The sequence below is a fragment of the Hyphopichia burtonii genome (genome assembly GCF_001661395.1).
Source record: "Hyphopichia burtonii NRRL Y-1933 unplaced genomic scaffold HYPBUscaffold_3, whole genome shotgun sequence".
Taxonomy (NCBI): domain Eukaryota; kingdom Fungi; phylum Ascomycota; class Pichiomycetes; order Serinales; family Debaryomycetaceae; genus Hyphopichia; species Hyphopichia burtonii.
In genome coordinates, this window is record NW_017963730.1 from 1,621,824 (window position 1) to 1,644,825 (window position 23,002).

Here is a 23,002-nt window from a genome sequence, read left to right on the forward strand (position 1 = left end):
GCTTCTGAACCAAATATTCTGAAGATAACCTTATACCAAAGCTCAATAACTGATTAATAACTAATTAGTTGAATGAAATGTTCATTTAGCGATTGATTTAGAATACTAACAAATAATAGTGTTTAATGGTTTATAATGATTTTAATACATGATTACGAATAAATTATAATGTAGATGTATTTATCAAGTTTAAATAGAGAAGATCACAACTTTACCATCAATACCAGCGGTACTAACTTGATTACCATGGTATAATCTTACGTTAGCAATGGTATTTTGATGAATAGTTGATAAAACTTTACCAGAACCAGTGGCTTTACCAGGTTTATTTACACGGCCTTTCAAATCCATTTGTTTAAACATGTTTAAAGCATCATGAGAAGAGATTTCTTCTTCATCTTCTTCTTCACCACCAGGGATTGGAACGTCTTTAATTAAATCTTTTTGTTTTTCAACGTGATAAGCTTCTTTCCAACCATTTTCGTTACCTTGAAAGACAATCAAGTTACAATTATGACCACCAGCAACAATAGTATTGTTATTCAAATAAACTAAAGATTTAAATGGTAAATAATTAGTCTTGACATTAATAATTGCTCTTGGTGCCAAACCCTCACCTTCAGGGTAAACAATACCAATAGAAGAATCATGGCTAACATAAGCTAACGAATTACCGTCATCACTAAAATCAACATCATGAATCCAAGCACCGGTTTCATTAGTGAAATCACCAACTAAAGTTTGGAACGGTAATTTAGAACCCCAAACGGAAGGTTCTGGTTTCGAATCTAATCCTTTAATGTAAGCAGAGAACACACGAACATGACCGTCGGTTGAACCACTTGCTAATAATACATTATTTGGGTGCCAACTCAAACTAGTAATTGTTGATTTTAAAGGTTTCTTTAAATGTTTTGAAACCCACCAATCATTTTCTTCTTCATAGTAACAAACTGCAATGATACGATCACTCGATCCAACAGCAAATTTATTACCCAATGGTGACCATCTACAGAAAGTAGCAGCACGGCTAATTCTCAATAATACCAAAGTTGGTTTATATTCTTGGACTTGTTGATTCCATTCCCAGACTAACGCATTACGATCTTGAGAACAAGTAAGGATTTTAGATCCATCTGGAGAAATATCAACAGAAGTAACCGTTTTATCGTGTTCTTTTAAAACTGCAATCAATTGGGGTTTGGCGGTTCCGGTTTTATAAATTTCAACGGTGCTGTTTTTGGTGATTGCTAAGATATCACGGTTTGGCGAAAAACAATGATCTTTCAAAGGCTCGTGGCCTAATTGGTAGACGATTGGAGAAGACATGGTTCAATTGATGTGTTATTTCAGGAGTCAACTCTACTGGAATATGGTTCAATTGAAGAAAACAAGACTGAGTGTTAACTATGACCCTTTTTTCTACAGAAAATTTAATATACAGCAAAAAAGGAAAAATGTACGGATTTCATTCACTAATAAAACAGAAAGTATATATACTAACAGAACAAGTGGAATATCAAAAGATATGGGAGGATTAGTATTCATTAGAATGTTGTTTATCGTCTAAGAACAATTTGATTTTACCCCATATGTGTTGAACTTTTTCATTTTCAATTGGAGCCACTTTACCATCCAATCTTTCAATGATTGCTTTGAACAAGGTGGTTGTTTCCTTGTTGTACAAGATTCTCAACCAGTAAAAGAAAAGGAATAAAAGTAATTGATAACCAGAAGTATTTCTAAAGAAAACAGTTCTAATTAATAAATAACCAATTAAGAACAATTCATCATATGCAATGATGGAAGCTAAAAATGGAGCTTGTTTCAAAACCGCATCGATTTTTTTATGATTGGATAATTGTAAGACTGCAATTAAGTAATAAGGAATAATTTTGAATATTGATTTAAAAGTAAAGATCCAAGCAACGGCTAAAACAAGATATTGGAAGTTTTGCTGAGCAACCAAAGTTGAGTGAGGAGGTAAGTAACTTAAACCAAATTTATGAGATAAAGTTGCAGTCAATGCAGTAATTGATCCTAACAACGATAATCTATAAGCAATTGAGTTGATGTAGAATTTATTTGGTAACCATAAAATTTGAAAGACAAAACTAATCGACCCAAACACAATGGCACTGGCATGTCCTGCCAACCATAATTGATATTTGATTGGATTGGTTCCTCCTTGCTTACGAATTAACTTCTTCTTACGATCCTTAGGATCAACAGTAACATTAGTAACTCCATTGGATTGAGCTTTGGCTTCGTTACCTGAATTTGGTGTAACTGATGGTGTAGTAGCCGATGACGTACTATTGGCAGTAGCTGGTGCAGACATGGTTCAACTAAGTGTTCTTCCCCTTTCTACTATCAATTTGATATCTTCTGACCCCCAATTGGTTTCTAATTACCCAAATGAACTCTTAATATATCAAAAACTTGCACTCGGATTGCTTTGTCAGTCTTTTTTTCAAATTTCATCTTCTCTATTCTTATACTTTATATGTAGGAGAATGGCTTATAACGTTTGGTGCACGGGTTTTGTAACTTCCTGATCCTCGATTTCTACGTGTTCGTACCAATACGTTTTGGCCCAACCGAGAAGATAAACAACCAACAGAACCGCTTCAATAAGCTTTTCCAGTCGGTTAACACCAGGATGGCCAAGGATATATTAACGGCGGACTACTCGAAGGACCCGCTGCTCCTGCCTTTGGAGGCCCAGATTCTTGCGCAGTACCAATTGTTGGCGGTCAAGCTAAACACGTTATCGGACGAGATACGAAAACTCAATCACACCAATGTGAAGACTACTTCGGAGAATTCGCTAGACCAAATAGACGGGTCTGCCACTGAGTTGGCCGAAACCTTGAGGGGCCTTGAGTTGAAGATAGGACTCGTTTACACTCTTTTCAAAGGTGCAGTGTATTCCCTCTTCTTACAAGGAGCGGAAGAGAAACAGGTGTTGAATGAAGATTTAATTAACACAAGCGGCCAAGCGCAAGACGAGTCTCAAGAGTACCCTAGCGATGAAGAGTCGTGATCCGTCACCTGTATCATGTATCATAGTCGAATAGAATTTCAGTCACGGTCTCTGTAGGTGTACTTTGAATGGTGTACCGGTTTGTACCGGGGTTGTGATGTACCGGTGTTTACCTTAATGAGATGGGTGCAGAGTCAAAATATCAGGAAATGAGCATGGGCTGCCCCCAGAATTGGGAGATTTTGAAATTGAATATATAAATAACGTTGAATTTTCAGTTTTTCGGAGTTGATTTCTCTTAAGTAAGTGTAAATATAGTAATCAAGATGTCTGCTAATGATAAATACTCTACCCCATTATCTTCAAGATATGCATCTGAAGAAATGTCAAAAATTTTTTCATTAAGAAATAGATTTTCAACTTGGAGAAAATTATGGTATAATTTAGCAATTGCTGAAAAAGAAGTTGGTTTAAATGTTATCAGTGATTCAGCAATTGAACAAATGAAAAATCATTTGGAAATTACTGATGAAGAAATTGCTGCTGCTACCAAAGAAGAAGCTATAGTTAGACATGATGTTATGGCACATGTTCATACTTTTGGTAAAACTTGTCCAGATGCTGCTGGTATTATTCATTTAGGTGCGACTTCATGTTTCGTTACTGATAATGCAGATTTGATTTTCTTAAGAGATGCTTATGATGTTATTATTCCAAAATTAGTTAACGTTATTGATAGATTATCAAAATTCGCTTTAGAATATAAAGATTTACCAGTTTTAGGTTGGACTCATTTTCAACCAGCTCAATTAACTACCGTTGGTAAAAGAGCTACTTTATGGATTCAAGAATTATTATGGGATTTAAGAAATATGGTTAGGGCTAGAAATGATATTGGCTTAAGAGGGGTTAAAGGTACTACTGGTACTCAAGCTTCTTTCTTATCTTTATTCCATGGTGATCACGATAAAGTTGAATTATTAGATGAAACCGTAGTTAAATTATTAGGATTTGAACACGTTTATCCAGTTACCGGTCAAACTTATTCAAGAAAAATTGATATTGATGTTTTAAGTCCTTTAGCATCATTAGGTGCTACTTGTCATAAATTTGCTACTGATATTAGATTATTAGCTAATTTAAAGGAAATCGAAGAACCTTTTGAAAAATCTCAAATTGGTTCATCTGCCATGGCTTATAAAAGAAATCCAATGAGATGTGAAAGAGTTTGTTCTTTATCAAGACATTTGGGTGGTTTATTAAACGATGCTATTCAAACTGCCTCAGTTCAATGGTTTGAAAGAACTTTAGATGATTCTGCAATTAGAAGAATTTCAATTCCTTCTGCCTTTTTAACTGCTGACATTTTATTATCAACTTTAACTAATATTACTAGTGGATTAGTTGTTTATCCAAAAGTTATTGAAAGAAGAATTATGTCTGAATTACCATTTATGGCTACTGAAAATATCATTATGGCAATGGTTGAAAAAGGTGCTTCAAGACAAGATTGCCACGAAGAAATTAGAGTTTTATCTCATCAAGCAAGTGCAGTTGTTAAACAAGAAGGTGGTGACAATGATTTAATTGAAAGAGTTAGAAATACTAAATATTTTGAGCCAATTTGGAATGATTTGGATAAATTATTAGATCCTTCTACTTTTGTTGGTAGAGCTCCACAACAAACTGAAAAATTTGTTCAAAATGATGTTGCTAAAGCTTTAGAACCATTTAAAAATCAAATCCATAATGAATCTGTTTCATTAAATGTTTAAAATATGTATAAAAACTAAATAATAACAAAAAAAATAACAAATTGATTAAAGAATGAAATATATTGTAAGCACTTATAAAATATTAATTGAAAAAGAATGAAATATCAAGAATTGAAATAGCTGTACTAGCAAAAGAATAATCTACATAGAAATGTTGAAGTATAAAAATATGAAAATGGAAAACAGAAAAAAAAAAAAAAACATCAACAAGTTTCATTAAAGGGGTAATCATTAAGTGGAGTTGTCATTAAAGCTTTTCATGAATTTTAGAGAATAAATAATCGATTAATAGCGTAGATCACTTATATGTAGATATTATTTCTGCCTTTGCAGTACAGCAAACCGCATAAATTAATGACTATTAATCATTTTTGAACATATTGGTCAGTTTGGTCATTTTGAATATAATTTAAAATTGACTTAAAAGGAGGAAGCATTGAATTATTTGAATTGGGATTGGTTTTGGGGTCCGGCAATCTTTCGATGGAATGAACCGAAGTGGCAGAACTATTTGAAGAAGGAGTTCTCTGATTAAAATCACTTAATAAAGAAGCTGAAGAACCTGAAGAACCTGAACTTACTGATTCATTTGAATTTCTTAAATTATTTTTAGAATCACCAACTTTTTCATTATTGAAAGGAATCCCCAGAGGAATTAAGGGCGGCATTCTATTTGAATGTAAAGGTCTATAAATGAATTTCAGTAAAGGTAATGACAGGGAAGATAATGAAGTTGGAGTTGGGGGAGGAGCAGAACGGTTAAGTTCCAGCATTGGGGTTGAATTTGAATTTGCTGACGATGAAGTAGAAGAGTTTGTTGACGAAGTAGGAGGAGGCAAAGGTAAAGAATCGGAATATCTTTGAGAATTTAAATCATCATTTGAGATATAGCTTGCTCTGCTATTTGAATTTTCCAGTATTGGAGTAAATTGAGAAGAATAACAAGAAGCAGAACCACCAGAAGCAGAGCTTGAAGAGGGAGACATAGCTTCATCTGAATTTAATTTAAGAGGAGATTTATCTGATTTATTAAGATCATTCAATTTTTGACTTGAGTCTAATAAATTTTTAAAATCCAATAAGATATTATGAGGATTAAAAGTTGAGAAGATATTTCTATCCAAGGGTTTTTCAAAATCAATAATACCATTTATTAAGTCTCTTTCAAACATTCTTTCATCAACATAAAGAGAAGAATCATAGTTTTTAGGGATAAGATAAATTTTCATATCAGATTTATAACGAGGTCTAGCGACAATTTTTTTCAAAAAAAGATTCGAAGGAACTGTATTTTTATGACCGATACTATGGATCATTTCACTTAGAAACTCACTATCATCAAATAGTTTATAATCACCCGGTTTAGCGGTTTCTAATTTTAAAACCACTGAACCTTCCAAATTAGTAGTTGTTGATCTTGTTACTCTTACTAGAGTGAATTCACTTAAACCAAATAAAACATGAACAGCAGTAGATAAAGAATTAAACGAAGGAGCGGATAGTTTCTTCTTTTGATTAGTTTTTTTAGAAATTACTGGAGATGCAGGAGAACTAATTGAATCAACATCTTTTGAGTGATCGACATTGTCATCGTTTGTTTTTGAATCACTAAAGTAATTTTGTAATACTTTATTTGAAGTTTTAGAAAGGTTAACCAAATTATTGTCAATCAATTGAACTGATTTACTTATTAATTTCCCCAGTTTACCCAGTTTATTAATTTTATGATAAGTATTTTTATTAGTCATTTCCTGGTTATCTAATTCGATACTTGGAGATACTTTTTCGTGTTTAGTTTCTCCATCGTATTGTAATTGATTCATATCAATTTGGCGATTATTATGGGGAGTTAATGATTGATATAATTCCATTAGAGATGGAGCTAAAGTTAATTTAACTCGAAGACCAGCTTCTAATGACTTTATATGTAATTTTGAATTAGAATTCAAGTCATTCCATTCATCGTCTTCTTCGTCAGATAACTGGGCCGGTTTGAGTTTCTTGGGAAAAGTTTTTCTTCTTATTGCAATTTGTACCAATTTTTTTTGTGATAATAATCGTTTATTAATTTTACATTTTGGGATTTGTTTTCTAATCTTATGATTAGTATTGATGGAGCTTGAAGGAGTCGAACTGAAGGCCGAGTTGGGGGCCGAGTTGGAAGTCAAATTGGAAGTTGAATTGGAAGTTGAATTGGAAGTTGAATTGGAAGTTGAATTGGAAGTTGAATTGGAAGTCAAATTGGAAGTCAAATTGGAAGTTGAATTGGAAGTTGAATTGAAAGAATTGGAAGTTGAATTGAAAGAATTGGAAGTTGAATTGAAAGAATTGGAAGTTGAATTGAAAGAATTGGAAGCAGAAGACTTGTGTTCCTGTTTGACCGGAATAGGTCTATCATCTTCCGATCCACTGTGGTTTAATAAAGATGAAATATTCACCATGGTCAGTTCATGTCAAGTCAAAAAAAAAGGATTGACAATCAAAACTGCAAATCTTTTAACAATTGAAGATCTATCGAAAATAAAATGGGTAACTTGAGAGAAAAAAGAGTAACTGAAAGGAAAAAAAAGAGTAGCTAATACAAAATAAAGGGATATCTGGACCACTAACTTCAGTTATGTTGGACCTTCTTTTTTATTTTAAGGATTAGCTTTGAAGTCAGCAAAATAGTGAAGAGAAAGACAAAAAATAATAGAAAAAAAAAATAGAAAAAAAAAAAAAAAAAAAACGAATAAAGTAAAATAAGTGAAGAGCAATGGAGAATTGGCCAAAGTGAAACCAAAACAAACAAGGCGATTTCTTAGACACTTTCTTTAAACACAATGCAAACGGACATCCTTAATTGCTATATGAATTGTCCATAATGTCTCAGAATTACGATCCCTTATGAGAAGCCTGTATAAACTGGTGCCAGAGACCTGACGTTTCTCAGCTGCTCATCGGGATTCCGTACACTTTTAATTCTCCATACTTTATTCAGTACCCCAATCCGCTAGCACTGCAGTCCTCCAATCCGCTAGCACTGCAGTCCTCCCACACTACTCTACTTTTTCCCGTTGGTTTTGTCCAAGTTGCTGACAGTGTTTGTTATTGTCTTAGAAATTTTTTAGTGTCTGAGACATTTCTATGGCGAATGGCACGACTGTTGCCTTCACTGATGGATTTGCGTATGTACCGTATAAGTGTATATAAATGTATGTGTATATAAATGTATACAAGTGTATATAAATGTATACAAGTGTATATAAGTGTGTATAAATGTATATAAGTGTATATAAGTGTATATAAATGTATATAAGTGTATATAAATGTATATAAGTGTATTAGTGTACACAAGTGTATATGAATATTTGAAAATACAACAAATACACCGAATACAACAAATTAATGAATAAAATTGTCGGCTGGACGAACACGGCGGGCGTGCGCCCGCCCACTCCATTAGGCGGCACAGTCGTGCGTATGCCGATAAAAGAAGACAAAAAAAACAAAGAGCAAAAGGTACGGATCTGCAAACGGGGAGATCGTGGAGTACATTAATTGGTCTAGTTATACATTTCTATTACATAAATTAGGGTATTTAATTAAAAATTAGATCCTTGGTTGATATTACGGTCTCTCACACCCAATTCACCATTGAGGAAATTGTCTTCACCATTTTTCTCATTTGATCTCCAGAAAGTCCATCCACCATTTTCATAATCTTTACTGTTTCTCTTTTTGAAGTAGAATAATAAAGCAGCAATACCAAGAAGGATTGGGGCCCCAATCCCAACAACAACACCAACGACAATCTTGTTGGTTCGGGTCAAGCCGTTGCCACTATCGTTATTACTCTTATTATTCCCACTGGAAGCCGAAGGTTCAGAAGACGAATTGGCGGTGTAAACCGAAGTTTGGGTTACCACCACGGTTTTACCATCACTTTGGGAACTAATGGTGGTAAGACTGGTACTTTTGGATGTTCGACGGTGGCTAGTCAGACTGGAGGAGTCGTCGGAAGTGGAGGAAGAGTCGTCGGTAGTAGAAGAGTCGTCGGATGTAGATGATGCATCGTCGGTAGTGGAAGAGTCATCAGACGTAGACGAATCATCAGATGTAGAAGATGCGTCGTTGGTGGAGGTGGTGGAAGAGTCATTGGAATCATCGGTGGTGGAAGAATCATTGGAGTCACTGGTTGAATTATCAGTGGTGGTTGGTTCGGAAGAACTGGATGTGGTTTCCCTGGTGGTAGTACCCGAAGATGTTTGAGGTGCAGATGACGCAGTAGAAGAAGGTCTTGCGGATCTAGAGGAACTAGAAGAACTGGTGCTGGTTTCAAAACTACTTTCAGTAGCCGACTGTTCACTGGTAAAAGTTGAACTGGCACTAGTTGAGGAATTATTATCATCTCTTTTAATTATAGAAGGAGTGTAATAATACTTCATGCCGATCCCCAAGGGATACTGGAAGATTCTGTCTATCAAAGATTCATCTTCCTCTTCTTGTTGTGTTATATGATTAGTGGTTTCATTTATTTTATGGGAACAGGAGAATAAATTGTGTTCTGGAAATAGCGTTAAAACATATAATATCCCAACAACCGAGATTATCGAAAGTATTATAAACGAACGAGCAGTCTGAGAGGTGGTCATTTTGGCTCTATCCATAGAAAAACACCAGGGGTATCCAAAATTATTGTATGTTTATATATATATATATATATATATATACTTGAATGACACTGTTTTGAAAACTTTTATCGAGAAGAGCGACCACTTTCTCAATAAAAAAAAATTGATTTTTTTTTTTTTTTTCCACTCGTTGTTTTCCTTTCAAGATTAAAGGTGCCTTTCTCTTTTAATACACGCTAGTTACTACTAAAAATAACCCAGAGTAATCTATCTACCCAAAGTTAAATCAACGGGTGACAAAAGATTGGAACAAACCATTATCTCTTATAATTCTCTTATAATTCTCTTATTTCTACGATAACTTACAGTAGAAGGGAACCCACCAATTAGTACAATAGTCATTATTTTAGACGAGTAGAGTAAAAGGACCCAGGGCGAATTCCCATTGGGCTGCGCCTTCAATGGTAGAAAGTGATCTTAGACGGTTACTAACCAACTTACAATATCGTAATTAATTCAAAAGTTAATAGTCAAATATGGCTTTGTCAGTGTTCGTTTCTCGAGATTTCGTGTTGTTTACTTTGGTGTATGAATATGCCCAATTCTAGATTTCTTTCTTTATTGATTTGAAGTGACAACTAGATAACTCAGTTTACAACGGAGTGTATTTGAAGTGACAACTAGATAACTCAGTTTACAACTGAGTGTATTGGAAGTGTATGAGATGTACTGATCTTAACAGATGCGCCGATGATGAGTATAACGGTTAGGTAATTTCTTAAATGAGTTAATTTATTCTATACGTTAATGTATTAACGTTAATTTAGTAATGTTAATATATTAAATGAGTAAATCTATTTGATACGTTAATGTTAAAAAAAGTTAATGTTGAATACGTTTATGTTGAATAATTCGATGTTAATCTTCGTTCGTACTTTGACATTGGTTCTATGGTATTGTATATATACTTCGATAAAACTGAGGCACGATAAGATTGCACGACTAGTCGGTAATTCTGGCAGCCATCAGTAATCTTACAATCCAACTACAATTCCACTATAAGTCAGCAAAATTTTCAAGGAAAACTCAACTCTAATCCAACTACAGCTTTTTCTTCAACCATGACAGAACCATCTAGTACTAAGGTTTCCAGGAGAAGCTCCGCGTTGAGTAAGCGGTCGCTAACTTTTAGGGAAACCATGAAGGATTTCCCGTACTGGCAGTTGTTTATTGTATCATTAATAAGATTTAGCGAACCAATTAGTTTCACTTCGTTATTTCCATACGTTTATTATATGGTTAGAGACTTTAAGATAGCTCCCACTGAACAAGATATTCCAAAATACACCGCGTATTTAGCTTCATCTTTTTCCCTTTCCCAATTCTTATTTGCAGTCAGATGGGGGAAATTAAGTGATAAAATTGGTAGAAAGAAAGTTTTGTTATGTGGATTAATTGGAACCTCAATAAGTTTAATCTCTTTTGGATTTAGTACTAATTTTTATATGGCTCTTGCTGCAAGAAGCTTGGCTGGTTGTTTAAATGGTAATATATCAGTTTTGAGAACGGTCATTGGAGAAATTGCCGTTGAAAGAAAACATCAAGCAACCGCTTTTAGTTTATTACCTCTTTTATTCAATCTAGGCTCAACCATTGGTCCCGCCATTGGTGGTTCTTCTTTGTTAACCAGACCAAATCCCAAGAGTCCTTATGAATCTGAAATTGTTAGTTCTACATCTTCTTCTTCGATTTATGAGAATTTCATAACTAAACATCCTTATGCATTATCGAATATAGTAGTTTCACTATTTCTTTGGTTTAGTTGTATTTGTGGGTTTTTTTTCTTAGAAGAAACCCATGATCATTTACGTCTGAATAAAGATTATGGTCTTGAATTGGGTGATTGGTTTTTATATAAACTTTTCGGTATAATACCTCCTTTGAGACCTTGGCAATCCCACTTCCCATCCTATGTAAAATTGCAAAATGATGAATCTACTCCTTTAATTGAATCCTCTTCGGTTCATAGTCAACCACTTAGTGATGGAGATGATTCCTTGAACTCCAACGTTTTAGATGATGACGAAGAAGATGTTGCTAGCTTCCATCCTTTTATGTCAAGATCAATGTCAAGGGCCATTGTGAGAACTTATTCTCAATCAAATGACGATGAAGATTTCAATGATGAAGACTTGTATAAAGGTGCTTTTACGGTTGCAGTAGTTCAAGCTATCGTAGCTAATTTTTTACTTTCATTACATTCAAATATTTATTCGGAATTCTTACCTGTTTTTCTTGCTTCAAGGTTCAAACCATCCCATCTAAAGTTCCCCTTTAAAATAGGAGGTGGGTTTGGGATGGACACAAGCTCAATTGGGGTTTTATTTTCCTCGACCGGTATAATGGGGATGATTATCGTACTCTTAGTTTTCCCTTATATTGATCGCAAATTGGGGACTCTTGGAGGTTTCAGGTTTTCAGCTGCAATCCTCCCATTGGTTTACTTCTTAGTCCCTTGGACAATTTTCACCATTCATGATTTTAATCCAATTTTTAAGCCTTGGTTAACTCCAGTCTTATTATATATTATTACTTCCATTAGAACTTTGGCAACTGCTACAGGTATGCCCCAAATAATGATCTTGAATCACCGTTCGGCTAAAAAACATCATAGAGCTTATGTAAATAGTACTACAATAAGTATAACTGCCTTAGCTAGATTTGTTGGTCCTTTAGTCTTTGGTTGGCTAATGAGTTTAGGTGATTCTTACGATGAATCTTGGTTAATGTGGTGGATACTATCTCTTATTGCTTTAATGGGCTTCTTCCAATCACTTTCGATGAAGGATTATGATGAAGACGCTCATTAGTGTCATTAGAAACTGTGGATATTTTGCACCCTGTTTCGCAATTCTCATCAATAAAGTAAAATTAAAAAAGTAATGTTAGTAAGTTTAGTTTGTTCCTTTACCGCAATTTTTCGCCTTTTCAGGCTACCGAAAAAATGATTCATTCTCATATATTAAGGTATAATTACTCATAAACTTGTAGAAAATGAATTAGTTTTACTTTTACACAATTCATTTGTTTAATCTCCATCCTACTTATAGCTTCTCCGATAAGGAAAAGGTTTGGTTTTATGTTTCTGGTCACAGTAAGAATCATCAAGTCAACATTTTGTATTTGCAATTTCACAAGTCATCGTTTAGAGTCGGCAAATACTTTATTCTTCGCCTTTATCTAGTCAACGCGCGGAATTTCCAGAAAATAATTAGCTATCAGTTGGTGCTAAATACAGACTGAAATTTGAACTACAAAGTTTTTTGATTTTCACGTTTGTCTTTCTTCAATAGGTTCTGAACCCTAGATATTCATACATATTATATATATATATATATATATATTATCTATATACATCAGGCTATATCTAGCGAAAAGTTTTTCATAATTCTTTGTTGGGCCGTTCTCGCTTAGATCGAAAAGATAACAAAAGGATAATCAAGACCCTTTACAAGTCATCACCAGTTCATTGTTACAAGCATGACTCAAAGTTTCAGGGAAGCCATGAAGGGCTTTCCAGTCTGGCAAATGTTTGTTGTGTCAATCATAAGATTTAGTGAGCCGTTAACGTTTACTTCTATCTTCCCATTTATATATTTTTTAATTAAGTCTTTTAAGATTGCCGATGACGATAAGTCAATCTCTAAATACTCGGGATATTTAACGGCATCATTTGCACTCACTCAATTTTTATGTTGTATTCATTGGGGTACAATAAGTGATAAGATTGGGAGAAAACCAGTTTTAATGATTGGATTATCAGGTACTGCTGTTAGTATGTTAATATTTGCCTTTTCAACCAATTTTTATATGGCACTTTTCGCAAGAAGTCTCGCCGGGGCATTAAATGGGAATGTCTCAACACTTCGAGTTATGATTGGAGAAATTGCTACCGAAAGAAGACATCAAAGTGTAGCATTTTCCACGTTGCCATTACTATGGAATCTAGGTTCAGTGTTAGGACCCTTAATTGGAGCATATTTCACTAAAGTTGAAAATCCAAAAGTTACTAAGCTGACTTTCAAACTTGTCGATAAATTCATGAACAAATTTCCTTATGCATTATCTAGTATCGTGGTATCGATGTTTTTATTTTGCAGTTTAATATTTGGAATATTATTTTTAGAAGAAACTCATTATAAAGTCAAATATAGAAGAGATATTGGATTGGAATTAGGTGATTATATTCGATCCAAACTAGGTTATAAGATACCTATCAGGCCATGGGAAATTAAGAAGCCTAAGAAAATGAGCAGTGCAATCACATCTTCCACCATGGTTGACGGGACCCCAGATGATGAAACTACGCCATTGATTGATGATGAAACTACGCCATTGATTGATGATGAACCTCCGGCTTTGGTTAACGATGAGTCAATACACAATTACGATGAAGACGCTATAAGAGATGAAGATGACGATTCGATTGAATCTAATCCACTCATGACTCGTAGATTTTCATCAGCCGTTATCAGAAGATATTCTAAATCAGCGCAGTCCACCAAATCACAAATCTCCATGACCAGCACTGTTCATGAATCAGTATTAAAGTCTTTTTTCAATCGAGAAATTTTCACTCCAGTGGTTTTGAAAACCATTACAGCCAATTTTGTCCTTGGATTTCATTTATTAATTTATACTGAATTTTTACCAATTTTTTTAGCTGGAGATTACTTACCACAAGAGTTGAAATTCCCATTTAGAATAACTGGTGGGTTTGGATGGAATTCACAAGAGATTGGGAAATTACTTTCAGTCAATGGATTTTGCGGAATCTTGGTTAATATGTTTGTATTCCCAGTCTTAGACCATCACGTTAGAACCATTATTGGACTAAGACTTCTGACGATGATTTTCCCAATAGTTTATTTAAACGTTGCCTTTTTAATTTTCACCACCAACGGATATAATTCCCAATTTTCAGATAATTTCAATAGAAACCTATTCTATCTCAATGGAGCCTTTGGCAGCTTGGCGCAAGGAACAGCATTCCCGCAAATCATGATGTTAATCCATCGGGCAGCACCAATCAAGTATAGAAGTTTGGTTAATTCAACCAACTTAAGTGCAACCTCATTTCTGAGATTCATATCCCCAATCCTATTTGGGAAATTGATGACTGTTCTCGATAAGTTGAAGTTGGGAGGCTTCCCCTGGATCTTCATCTCGATGGTGGCACTAGGTGGGTTTATCCAGAGTCTATTCTTAGAAGAACACGATGAAGACCTAAAGAGTATAGACGTATAGAACTTATCACCCGTACACCCCACGGCTTATGACGTAAACGTCAAAAAAAAAAAAAAAAAAAAAAAAAATTAATTTAATTTACCGAAAAAATCGCCCAGTTCCAAAGGTTTAGTTATACGACGAATTGGCAATAGTATTTTATTAATATTAAAACAGTAAATAAAAAAAGGTATATAATAATAATAATAATAGAAGAGTATTAATTAAATTAATATGTAGACACTTGATTAACAACGTAAGAAACTCCCTTTGTATAAAAGACTAGAAATAACCAATTTTTTTTCTTGTTTCCAAACAAAAAACCTTAGAGTTCCCACACAATAAGGTTTTTCGAAATAAGAAAAAAAGGGTACTTCAAACCAAACATGATTCCCGGCATGTTTGACTTGATGTGGATACTTCCAGCCAAGGTAAATATAAGACAAAATAAATTGATTCCCGTCAATTTAAGGTAAAGGAGGTGTAATAGATCAATATTCAAATAGACAGAAAAATAACTTCCCAAGGGAAGTTATGAAAAAACAGTCGAACGAAAAAAAAAAAAGGTTCGTATTATAGCATATTGAAAAAAAAAATAGTTAAAGTCAAAAAAAATCAAAAAGAACAAAAAGGAACACTAACCGACATTAGCTAATCAAAATTAAACACCCAATTATAACTTTCAATGGATACTTTAAAATTGAAATCCCAGCAGCAAAAAATATCATACAACCCAATAAAGTTGGTTCTTTAGCAAGTAAAGAAATATCAAATAGCGAGATTCTCCGTAAAGCAGCATTCAATTATAACCAGAATTCATCTCAATAACCAATATCAATAATAATGAGTTCCTTAATATCTTTGTTGAGATTTTCTAGCTTTCAATTTTTTACTAACGGTAATGGAAGTAATTGCAACGAAAGCTAAAAAGACTAAGACGAAAACTAAGATAACACCTGGTGGCAACATTATTGATTATTGATATGAATTGGTCAAAAGAGACTTAAGAAAAAGGAAAAAAAAAATTTCAAAAAAAGAAGAAGAGAGATTGAAAAACTTTAGCTCTTTAAATTTTTGGAAATTGGTTAATATAAGAATGTTTAGCAGCAGCAGAAAAAAAAAAAACTTTTATTTGATTGAGCGATAAAACAAACATCAAGCTCGCTGAACCGCGCACGACCATCACTTTTGTTAAAGGAATATCCGGGAGTGGATATTAGTTAAAAGCCCTCGGATTTAGTCTGGTTAACGGGGAGGGATTTTATGAATACTCTGAATATTCCGGGGTAGTATGAGCACTCTACTAATACTTGGACGGTACCTGTGTACCTGGCCAGCCTACCCATGGGTCTACTATGGACCTACGGTTGACCTACTGTCCAGGCCCACTGCTGGAACGGTAATTGTACTAATTTACTAAGTTATTGCATTTCCCAGGTCTCATGAACGGCTCAATCGGTTAGGCATACCGGCCACCGGTGAGTCGGACGTAGGTCGTTGGTCGTTGGGGGAGGGTGGGTCGTGTCTCTACTGGCATTTTTTGCCAGTTGCCGAATAAAAACCCTCTGCCACCCAGCTATCTCCTGGCTAATTGTAACAGTTTATTTACTGAATACTTATACTCATCACTGGTAAATGTTTACTTGTCTTAGTTTTGTTTAAATGAATTTCTGGTAGTTCATGCAACAAAACTAGTGCATCTTCTCGCTGGCTTCCCAATGGGGTAACTGGAATACCTCATTGAGTACTCTACCTGGTATCGTCTATTTCATCTACAGATCCTTTTCCCACTATTCTAACTTCTTTCAATTAGACATTTTATGATTGCTATCTCGTGTAATCAATTGGATTCCTTGGTTGGTTATTCTAATGGGCTTTCGTTGTTCTATTTTAATCTGGGAATTTGAGGTATTTTGTAAGTGTATTTCGGGTTTACTCCTGCATTTGTTTTTTTTTTTTTTTTTTTTTTTTTTCCTTTCATCTTTTTTGACATGTCTCCGGCGTTCTCTTCTGGTTTCCCTCTCGGAGAACCGATTGTTCTACAAGAATCTTAATTTAATATTGTTACATTTAATTATACACCTTCATAAATTCGTTATCACAACTGAAAGGATTCTCGGTCTTTTCCAGGAGCTTCTCTATTAATGATCTTTAATAACCATGGCATCAATTATTAGGAATGATGCATCAATTATAATAATCAATTATTCTCCTTATCTATTATCCTCTCAATTTTAATTTGCTTAATGATGTTTGGCCATCAATTATTTAACGTCTTTTTTATTAGTATTAGAATAAGTATTTTTAGTAGTACTGGAATAATTGTTCCGGTAGTTCATGAATTGATTGGAAGGTCGTCGGTCAATCATGTTATCAAACATCATTCTCGGTCGATACCTGCTTGATTTCCATCCTTCTTTGGCTGCTTGACTATTCGCTCGACTCGAATACATTGTGGTTTCTTTGGATTTCGAACTGGTCGCCTTGTATCGAGTCGATCCTCTAAACACTTTGCTGGTGGCATTCATTCTTGTCCCCGACACTGAAGGCGGTTGGCCCGTCAGTTTCCCGGTGGATATTGGTACAAGTGGCTCAACTTCTGGCTTAACTTGTTTCATTGTAGTCAGCTTGATTATCAGCTTTGCCTTGGGGGCAATTTTTGGTTTCATCTTTGACATGTTTGACAGCTCGGTTGTCTTTGCAACCTTCGTCTGTGGTTTCAACCTTAATTGATTCCTGGCCTTTAACACAGTATTCAATTTGGCTTCCTCACCTATTTCTTCTTTCAATAACTTGTCACCATCAATACCTAAATTGACTTCTGGGGTCAGCTTTTTAATCCTTTTAACCTTAATGTTTTTAGTATCAATCCTTAATTTTTGAGCAAATTCTTCATCTTTGATTTCTCCATTCATAATTAACCGTTTTTTCATTTGGATATATTCATTCATATCCTGCCTCCATTCATTCTTATCGATCGATAATTGAATCTTGGTTTGTAAAGTTCTTAAATTTATGTTTTGCTCAGTATTTAATTTTTCAACCTCTTTAGTACCTGGTTTATATCTAATACCACTTAATTTTTTATTGATTCCATTCAATAAAAAATTTTCTTCCTTATTATTTTTTAAAACTTCTAATAATTTCTTAATATCGAGTGATTCTCCAGGTGGTATCGCATCGGGATGTGATGGTGTTATACAATCTAACCCAACCTCTTTTCTTAATACCTTATCAATATCAACTTCGGAAAAAAATGCACACGATTGTGGAACTTCACTAATACCTAATTGTTCACAAAACATTGCTCTAGTCCATAAATTACTGATTTGTAATAATAAACTAACCTTATATCGATCCTTCTCCTCACACATATACCTCAATTCATCATGAACAGTTATTATCAATCGAGCATTCATTTTATATTTATCAATTAAATAATTCATCGATACAATCAATAAATGTAAATAATCAACTCCACTACTCTGAATGGCCCAATTAATTCTAGACGTTAAATAATTGTTTTTATTTAAATTCCCCATTGCTAATGCATCAGTTATTGATGCTCCTAAAACTGGAGTTCTGGGCTCCTTTTGATAGGCAATGGACTCTAACATATTAAACATAATGGATTCAGTACCTCCATGATATAATTTTCTTTTTAAAAATTTGGAACTACTTAAATCTCCCTTGGTTTTAACATATAAATTCTTCGCTAATTTTGATGCTTCGTCATCACTTAATTGTGGATTGCATTGTTTTAATAATCTGGTTGCAAATTTTACTCCTGCTCCATAAATTCTACCATAATTGAAGATTTTGGCATCCCCTCTCAGAATTCCTAAAAGCTCTGCAGTTTTCGAATGTAAATCAGTTTTTTCATTTTTATCACCTTCTAATGTCATCCATCCTAGTGCAGAACCTCCGTGTATTCCAAATATTGAATCTCCAACTAGTGATGCAATCCATAATTCTTCTGAATCAACATCAGCACCAACAAATACATATCCTTTAGGTGCTTCAATCATGGCCTTTAATTCAGATCCGATTCTACTCTTCTTACTGTTTGAAGCAGTTAACCAAGTATTTTCGGTGGCTCTTCGAGTTATGGTTCCCATAGTACATAATTTGGGTAAGATAATACCTAAATTTGAATGCTCTTTAATTTCTTTCTTTGTATCAAAAAATTTATTCTTTTCGCCTTTTGAATCAGCAAATATAACAAATTGGTCCATTATGCGTGATCTGTTACCCATCCAGTATGATGCATTTGAGTTCAATTTCAAAATATTCTTAGCATAATCGTACTCTGAAGTTAAAATCTCTTTTTCAAAAAATGATAAATAAGATTTTGACATAATTGATACACATCTTTTAGTTGGACCATCGGGTGATGGAACTCTAAATAAAGTTTGGTAATTGCCGGGAGTAAATAAATCTTCGTGCAATTTTTCAAAGTCACCATCATCTAATTTGGCCTCGATATAATTTTTTGATTTTACATCTTCAAGTAAATCTTCAATTATTGGAACTTTAAAACACCAGCCGCAAGAATCGGTCCAAACCAAGGGGTAACCTTCCCATTTAAGTTTTAACAATAATGGAGTGATTCTTGTTCTTAAACTAATTTTCATTTCTCTAGTTTTGGAGCCATCTTCACTAGTCGTCAGACTTTTGAAAAGATCTCTATACCATTCTGGAAACCCAGTCATAAACGCTTGTTTAGCGAAAGGTTCACCATTTTTTTTCAAACGAGGTTCCTTAATAGACCAATCTAATTGTTTATACCAAGGGTCATTTTCAAGATCAGGCTTCAAGGACTCATCTTTATCTATTATAAATTTGACTAATTCATTTACTCTTTCTTCTAGAATATTTGTCACTCCCGATCTATTTTCTTGATATAAATTCTCTGCTGTCTCGATATACTTATTCCAGTTTTTAGTAGTTGGTAACATTAAACTACCCATATGTCTTAAAGCAGCAAAAGAAACTGGATGAGGGACTTTTGTTCTAAATTCAGGGAAAAGCTTAGCCGTGACAGAAAAAGTCGAGTCAACATCTTTTGCACAATAGTCCATTAAATTATTGAAGTTATTGATGATATCCATTGGATCAAGAGTAGCAAATTCATCACGAACTTTCTTATCCATTTTAATACCACAATGGAAATCAGCAACGTTAGCTAAAGAGTTTGGGGATCCTTTATTTAACCAAGGATCGTCTAACAATTCATTGGCCAAATCTTGAGCAGAAAACTGAGAATAAAGATCGTCATCATTTTTAGCAGAATTATCAAATTCATCATTTTCAGTTTCTTCTTGTAATTTTTCTTGATTTTTTTTATGCTTTTGCCAGATGGGTCTTTGTTGGGAACATATACCACTAATTGCTATATGAAGAGACATTGCATCAAGGAAGAAAGCTTTTGATTGTTTGATGCTGTATTCTTCCAAGATTCTGGCTCTATCGTAACTAACATTATAGCCTATTAGTAATTTTGGACGATTCTTAGTATCAAAAGGTATCAAGAATTGATGATCATTAAATTTTGAATCCGTTTTATGATTTATAAGAAATGGGGAAACCCAACCATACCAAGCTTTTGAAGATACTGCGGTAGCTAAACAAGAATAATGGGTTTGTTTATATAAAGTTTCAACATCGAAAACCAATTCATCTTCTAAAGGATAAGGAACATGTTGAGGTTTCTTACCAGGTTCATAACGAGTCCAGCCCGGTTGAAACACCCAATCTTTTGGGTCAGGTTTAGACGGTATTTGATTTGACAAAAAGTTTTCTGCCATTGACAAATATGGTTGAGCATCCTTGGAGCCTATTTTATGGAAATGTTCGCTTACTGATTTATTGCCAACTAAATCAGGGAAGTGATCTATTTTGATTGGATTGGATATGGCGGTTTTCTTACCTAGTAAGCCATGGTGATCTAGATGAGATTTCAGTAATTCTACCAAGGAATGGTGGGGAGGAGATTTGTATTTATCCAAGGGGACGGTTGGGAAAACTTTTCTATGTAGATCATTGGATAAGTACTGAATACCTACTTGATTAACGCGAGGAGCTTCTGAGGTCGACGCTAGACGTTTAGCCAAGCGACTCGATAGCAGCGCCAGCAGTATTCGTGATCTAGTAATCATTATGTGCTATATGGACATGGGATGTATTGTATAATGTATTGTAGATAATATAGGTTTAGTATTGAGGATTGGATTGAAAGCTAGTTGTAAAAAAGGGCGGTTAATACAGTATAAAAGAGAAAACAGGGGCGCTAGATAAATGACCAAGTAAGAAGGCAGTATGATAGAGAAACCAAAAGCTAATCACAGGGTTTTCCAACAGAACTAGAATCTAATCAAAGCAAGTCAGCTCAGGTTCAAAATCAAAATAATGCAACGAAACAAACAATTGTATTATTGTTTTCCACCAAATCAGTAACCGGTATGCGTACTATATATGTTAAATTGTGCACTGATGGGTTTATTATGATTTTAATCGTTTTCGAGAAAAAAAAAGTTACCCATCACATCCTCCTCGCAAATTAGACGCCGTGATTCCCACTAGAAGTAGCTTTTTGTTGATGGAAAGATCCTCCTGGTGCACGGGTCCCTTGCCACTGATTGATGTAAACCAGTTGGTTACCCTTTTAGGACGAGGACAAAACAACATCTAGATGAAGTGATTTTGTAAACAGCTCAACCCAGACCTAATGACCAACAGAAAGCGTAGAAGCTTGCACTGGAGACAGTACTAACACTTGTAGGGCATGCTGAACTGGTGGGTGGGTACTACTACTTACAAAACGTTGAGATGGCTTTGTTGTGCTTTTGATATTAAATCTAATGCACAAAAGGGCTTTCTGTTATTTTTCGATATACATTAATAAACAACTAAAAGAACAACCGAGTAAAACGCCAATTAGCTACCCCCATTATTTACCCATTTATTATTTATATTTTCATTTAAATTACAAGAATTTCCTAAAAACACCCAAAACTTTTTCATTTTCTTCTTCTTCTTCTTTTTTCAAATAAAAAGACCCAAACATTCCAGGAAAACTCCACAGGAGAAAAACAAATCAAAACAAAAAAGAAAAAGCTTTACAAAAAAAAAAAAAGCTCTTTACAAAAAAAAAAAAACATAAACAATCTTGTATACATACAGTTTTGATATCGATATATATATATATACAGATACATATTTTTGTGCTTTCAAGTTATATTCACACCCAACCATTGAACAATTGATAGAATTGCAGATGTCTGACTTAAATAATTTCAAAAAAGCTGATTTAACCAGTGTTGCTCGTAAAGTTGGTATTCATGTTGTTAGTAAAGATACTAAAAAAATTTTAATTGAAAAAATTTCTAACTATATTGAACAAAATCCAACCCAAGCTGTGGAAACCATCAAAGCAATTGAACAGAAACACCAGGATTCCACCAATTCTGAACAACAAACCTTGGTTGATGAAGCATCTGATGCAGAAGAAGTTGATACTGAGGAAGCAGAAGCTGATGAAGAAGATGAAGAAGCTGATGAAGATGATTCAGCTGATCCAGATTACAATGGCCCCCCACCAATTGATTTGAAATCAAAAGTTATTGATCCAATCATTGAATTTGTTGAAGAAACAAAGGATAAAATTTATGACTTTACTGATTCAGTTGGTATTACCGCACTTGAATATAGCGATGAATTAAGAGAAAAATTATCTAGTACTGTTACTATTAATTACGCTGAATTGGTTTTTGAAGTTTTCTACTTTTTCTATACTTATGTGCCATTAGTTCCAATTAAAAATAATGACTCAATTCATCAAGTTTTTAAAGATAATTTTGATATTTTAAATGATTTAGAATGTGAAATTCCGGATTTTACCGCTTTATGGGATTTTGATATTGCTTCGGTCTTTTTCAATTGGGGGGTTTATGCTGTTGCTTTACCTTTATTGATTTCTTATTACGTAAACTTCACTAGAAGAAGTATCGTTATTGGAGGCTTATCTGATTCTGATGATGAAGATGATGAATTTGAAGATGAAACTGATGAAATCATTACTAGAATTTACGAATATGATCCACTTGTTTTTGCTTTATCAAAAGTTATTATTTTCTTTTTCGTTATTAAAAATTCAAGTACTTTAACTACTTTAAGTAGTTATTCGGGTATTTTCAATGCTTTGAAAAATCATTTCTTAATTCAATTAGGTCTTTATGGTAAATTCGCTGATGGTTTAGGTAATTTCCCAATAGTCATTGGTTTATTCAGTGTTGTTATTGCCATTTATTCCCAATTCGAAAATGATTTTTAATCCAATCATT

At 34.0% G+C, this 23,002-nt stretch overlaps 10 protein-coding genes across 10 annotated transcripts; 5 read left to right on the forward strand and 5 right to left on the reverse strand.

Annotated features, from left to right (window-relative positions):
• Positions 1–170: 170 nt before the first annotated feature.
• On the reverse strand, positions 171–1,329 carry ARC40 (Arc40p; the record flags this gene model as incomplete). Its single annotated transcript, XM_020219677.1, has 1 exon — positions 171–1,329. One exon carries the CDS (start codon positions 1,327–1,329, stop codon positions 190–192), a length of 1,140 nt encoding a protein of 379 aa, XP_020077269.1. The 3' UTR covers positions 171–189.
• A 184-nt stretch (positions 1,330–1,513) lies between these two features.
• On the reverse strand, positions 1,514–2,364 carry HYPBUDRAFT_152796 (uncharacterized protein; the record flags this gene model as incomplete). Its single annotated transcript, XM_020221203.1, has 1 exon — positions 1,514–2,364. A coding segment is annotated over exon 1 (599 nt), but the record flags the coding sequence as incomplete, so codon positions are not given.
• A 298-nt stretch (positions 2,365–2,662) lies between these two features.
• On the forward strand, positions 2,663–3,046 carry DAD3 (Dad3p; the record flags this gene model as incomplete). The annotated part of the gene is made up of 1 exon (XM_020218628.1): positions 2,663–3,046. One exon carries the CDS (start codon positions 2,663–2,665, stop codon positions 3,044–3,046), a length of 384 nt encoding a protein of 127 aa, XP_020077271.1.
• Positions 3,047–3,179: 133 nt separating this feature from the next.
• Positions 3,180–4,773, forward strand: ADE13 (adenylosuccinase). Its single transcript, XM_020223029.1, has one exon. The coding sequence runs from the start codon at positions 3,313–3,315 to the stop codon at positions 4,759–4,761; it is 1,449 nt and encodes a 482-aa protein (XP_020077272.1). The 5' UTR covers positions 3,180–3,312; the 3' UTR covers positions 4,762–4,773.
• Positions 4,774–5,819: 1,046 nt separating this feature from the next.
• On the reverse strand, positions 5,820–7,309 carry HYPBUDRAFT_138519 (uncharacterized protein; the record flags this gene model as incomplete). The annotated part of the gene is made up of 2 exons (XM_020219679.1): positions 6,345–7,309; positions 5,820–6,269 (listed from the first exon to the last, which is right to left on the reverse strand). Coding segments are annotated over exons 1-2 (1,308 nt in total), but the record flags the coding sequence as incomplete, so codon positions are not given.
• Positions 7,310–8,023: 714 nt separating this feature from the next.
• Positions 8,024–9,443, reverse strand: DFI1 (Dfi1p). Its single transcript, XM_020221204.1, has one exon. It carries the CDS (start codon positions 9,393–9,395, stop codon positions 8,346–8,348), a length of 1,050 nt encoding a protein of 349 aa, XP_020077274.1. The 5' UTR covers positions 9,396–9,443; the 3' UTR covers positions 8,024–8,345.
• A 789-nt stretch (positions 9,444–10,232) lies between these two features.
• Positions 10,233–12,375, forward strand: HYPBUDRAFT_152800 (MFS transporter). The gene has a single exon (XM_020221205.1). It carries the CDS (start codon positions 10,496–10,498, stop codon positions 12,242–12,244), a length of 1,749 nt encoding a protein of 582 aa, XP_020077275.1. The 5' UTR covers positions 10,233–10,495; the 3' UTR covers positions 12,245–12,375.
• A 403-nt stretch (positions 12,376–12,778) lies between these two features.
• Positions 12,779–14,714, forward strand: HYPBUDRAFT_152801 (MFS transporter). The gene has a single exon (XM_020221206.1). It carries the CDS (start codon positions 12,915–12,917, stop codon positions 14,679–14,681), a length of 1,767 nt encoding a protein of 588 aa, XP_020077276.1. The 5' UTR covers positions 12,779–12,914; the 3' UTR covers positions 14,682–14,714.
• A 2,210-nt stretch (positions 14,715–16,924) lies between these two features.
• Positions 16,925–20,818, reverse strand: HYPBUDRAFT_156861 (DNA-directed DNA polymerase gamma; the record flags this gene model as incomplete). Its single annotated transcript, XM_020222246.1, has 3 exons — positions 16,925–17,531; positions 17,583–20,757; positions 20,779–20,818. 3 exons carry the CDS (start codon positions 20,816–20,818, stop codon positions 16,925–16,927), a joined length of 3,822 nt encoding a protein of 1,273 aa, XP_020077277.1.
• A 995-nt stretch (positions 20,819–21,813) lies between these two features.
• On the forward strand, positions 21,814–22,992 carry HYPBUDRAFT_138531 (uncharacterized protein; the record flags this gene model as incomplete). Its single annotated transcript, XM_020219680.1, has 1 exon — positions 21,814–22,992. Exon 1 carries the CDS (start codon positions 21,937–21,939, stop codon positions 22,990–22,992), a length of 1,056 nt encoding a protein of 351 aa, XP_020077278.1. The 5' UTR covers positions 21,814–21,936.
• Positions 22,993–23,002: the final 10 nt, after the last annotated feature.

What these genes read in the sequence shown, in the direction of transcription:
- HYPBUDRAFT_152800 (XM_020221205.1), top strand. Translation starts at nt 10,496, where the DNA reads ATGACAGAACCATCTAGTACTAAGGTTTCCAGGAGAAGCTCCGCGTTG.
- ADE13 (XM_020223029.1), top strand. Translation starts at nt 3,313, where the DNA reads ATGTCTGCTAATGATAAATACTCTACCCCATTATCTTCAAGATATGCA.
- DFI1 (XM_020221204.1), bottom strand. Translation starts at nt 9,395, where the DNA reads ATGACCACCTCTCAGACTGCTCGTTCGTTTATAATACTTTCGATAATC.
- HYPBUDRAFT_152801 (XM_020221206.1), top strand. Translation starts at nt 12,915, where the DNA reads ATGACTCAAAGTTTCAGGGAAGCCATGAAGGGCTTTCCAGTCTGGCAA.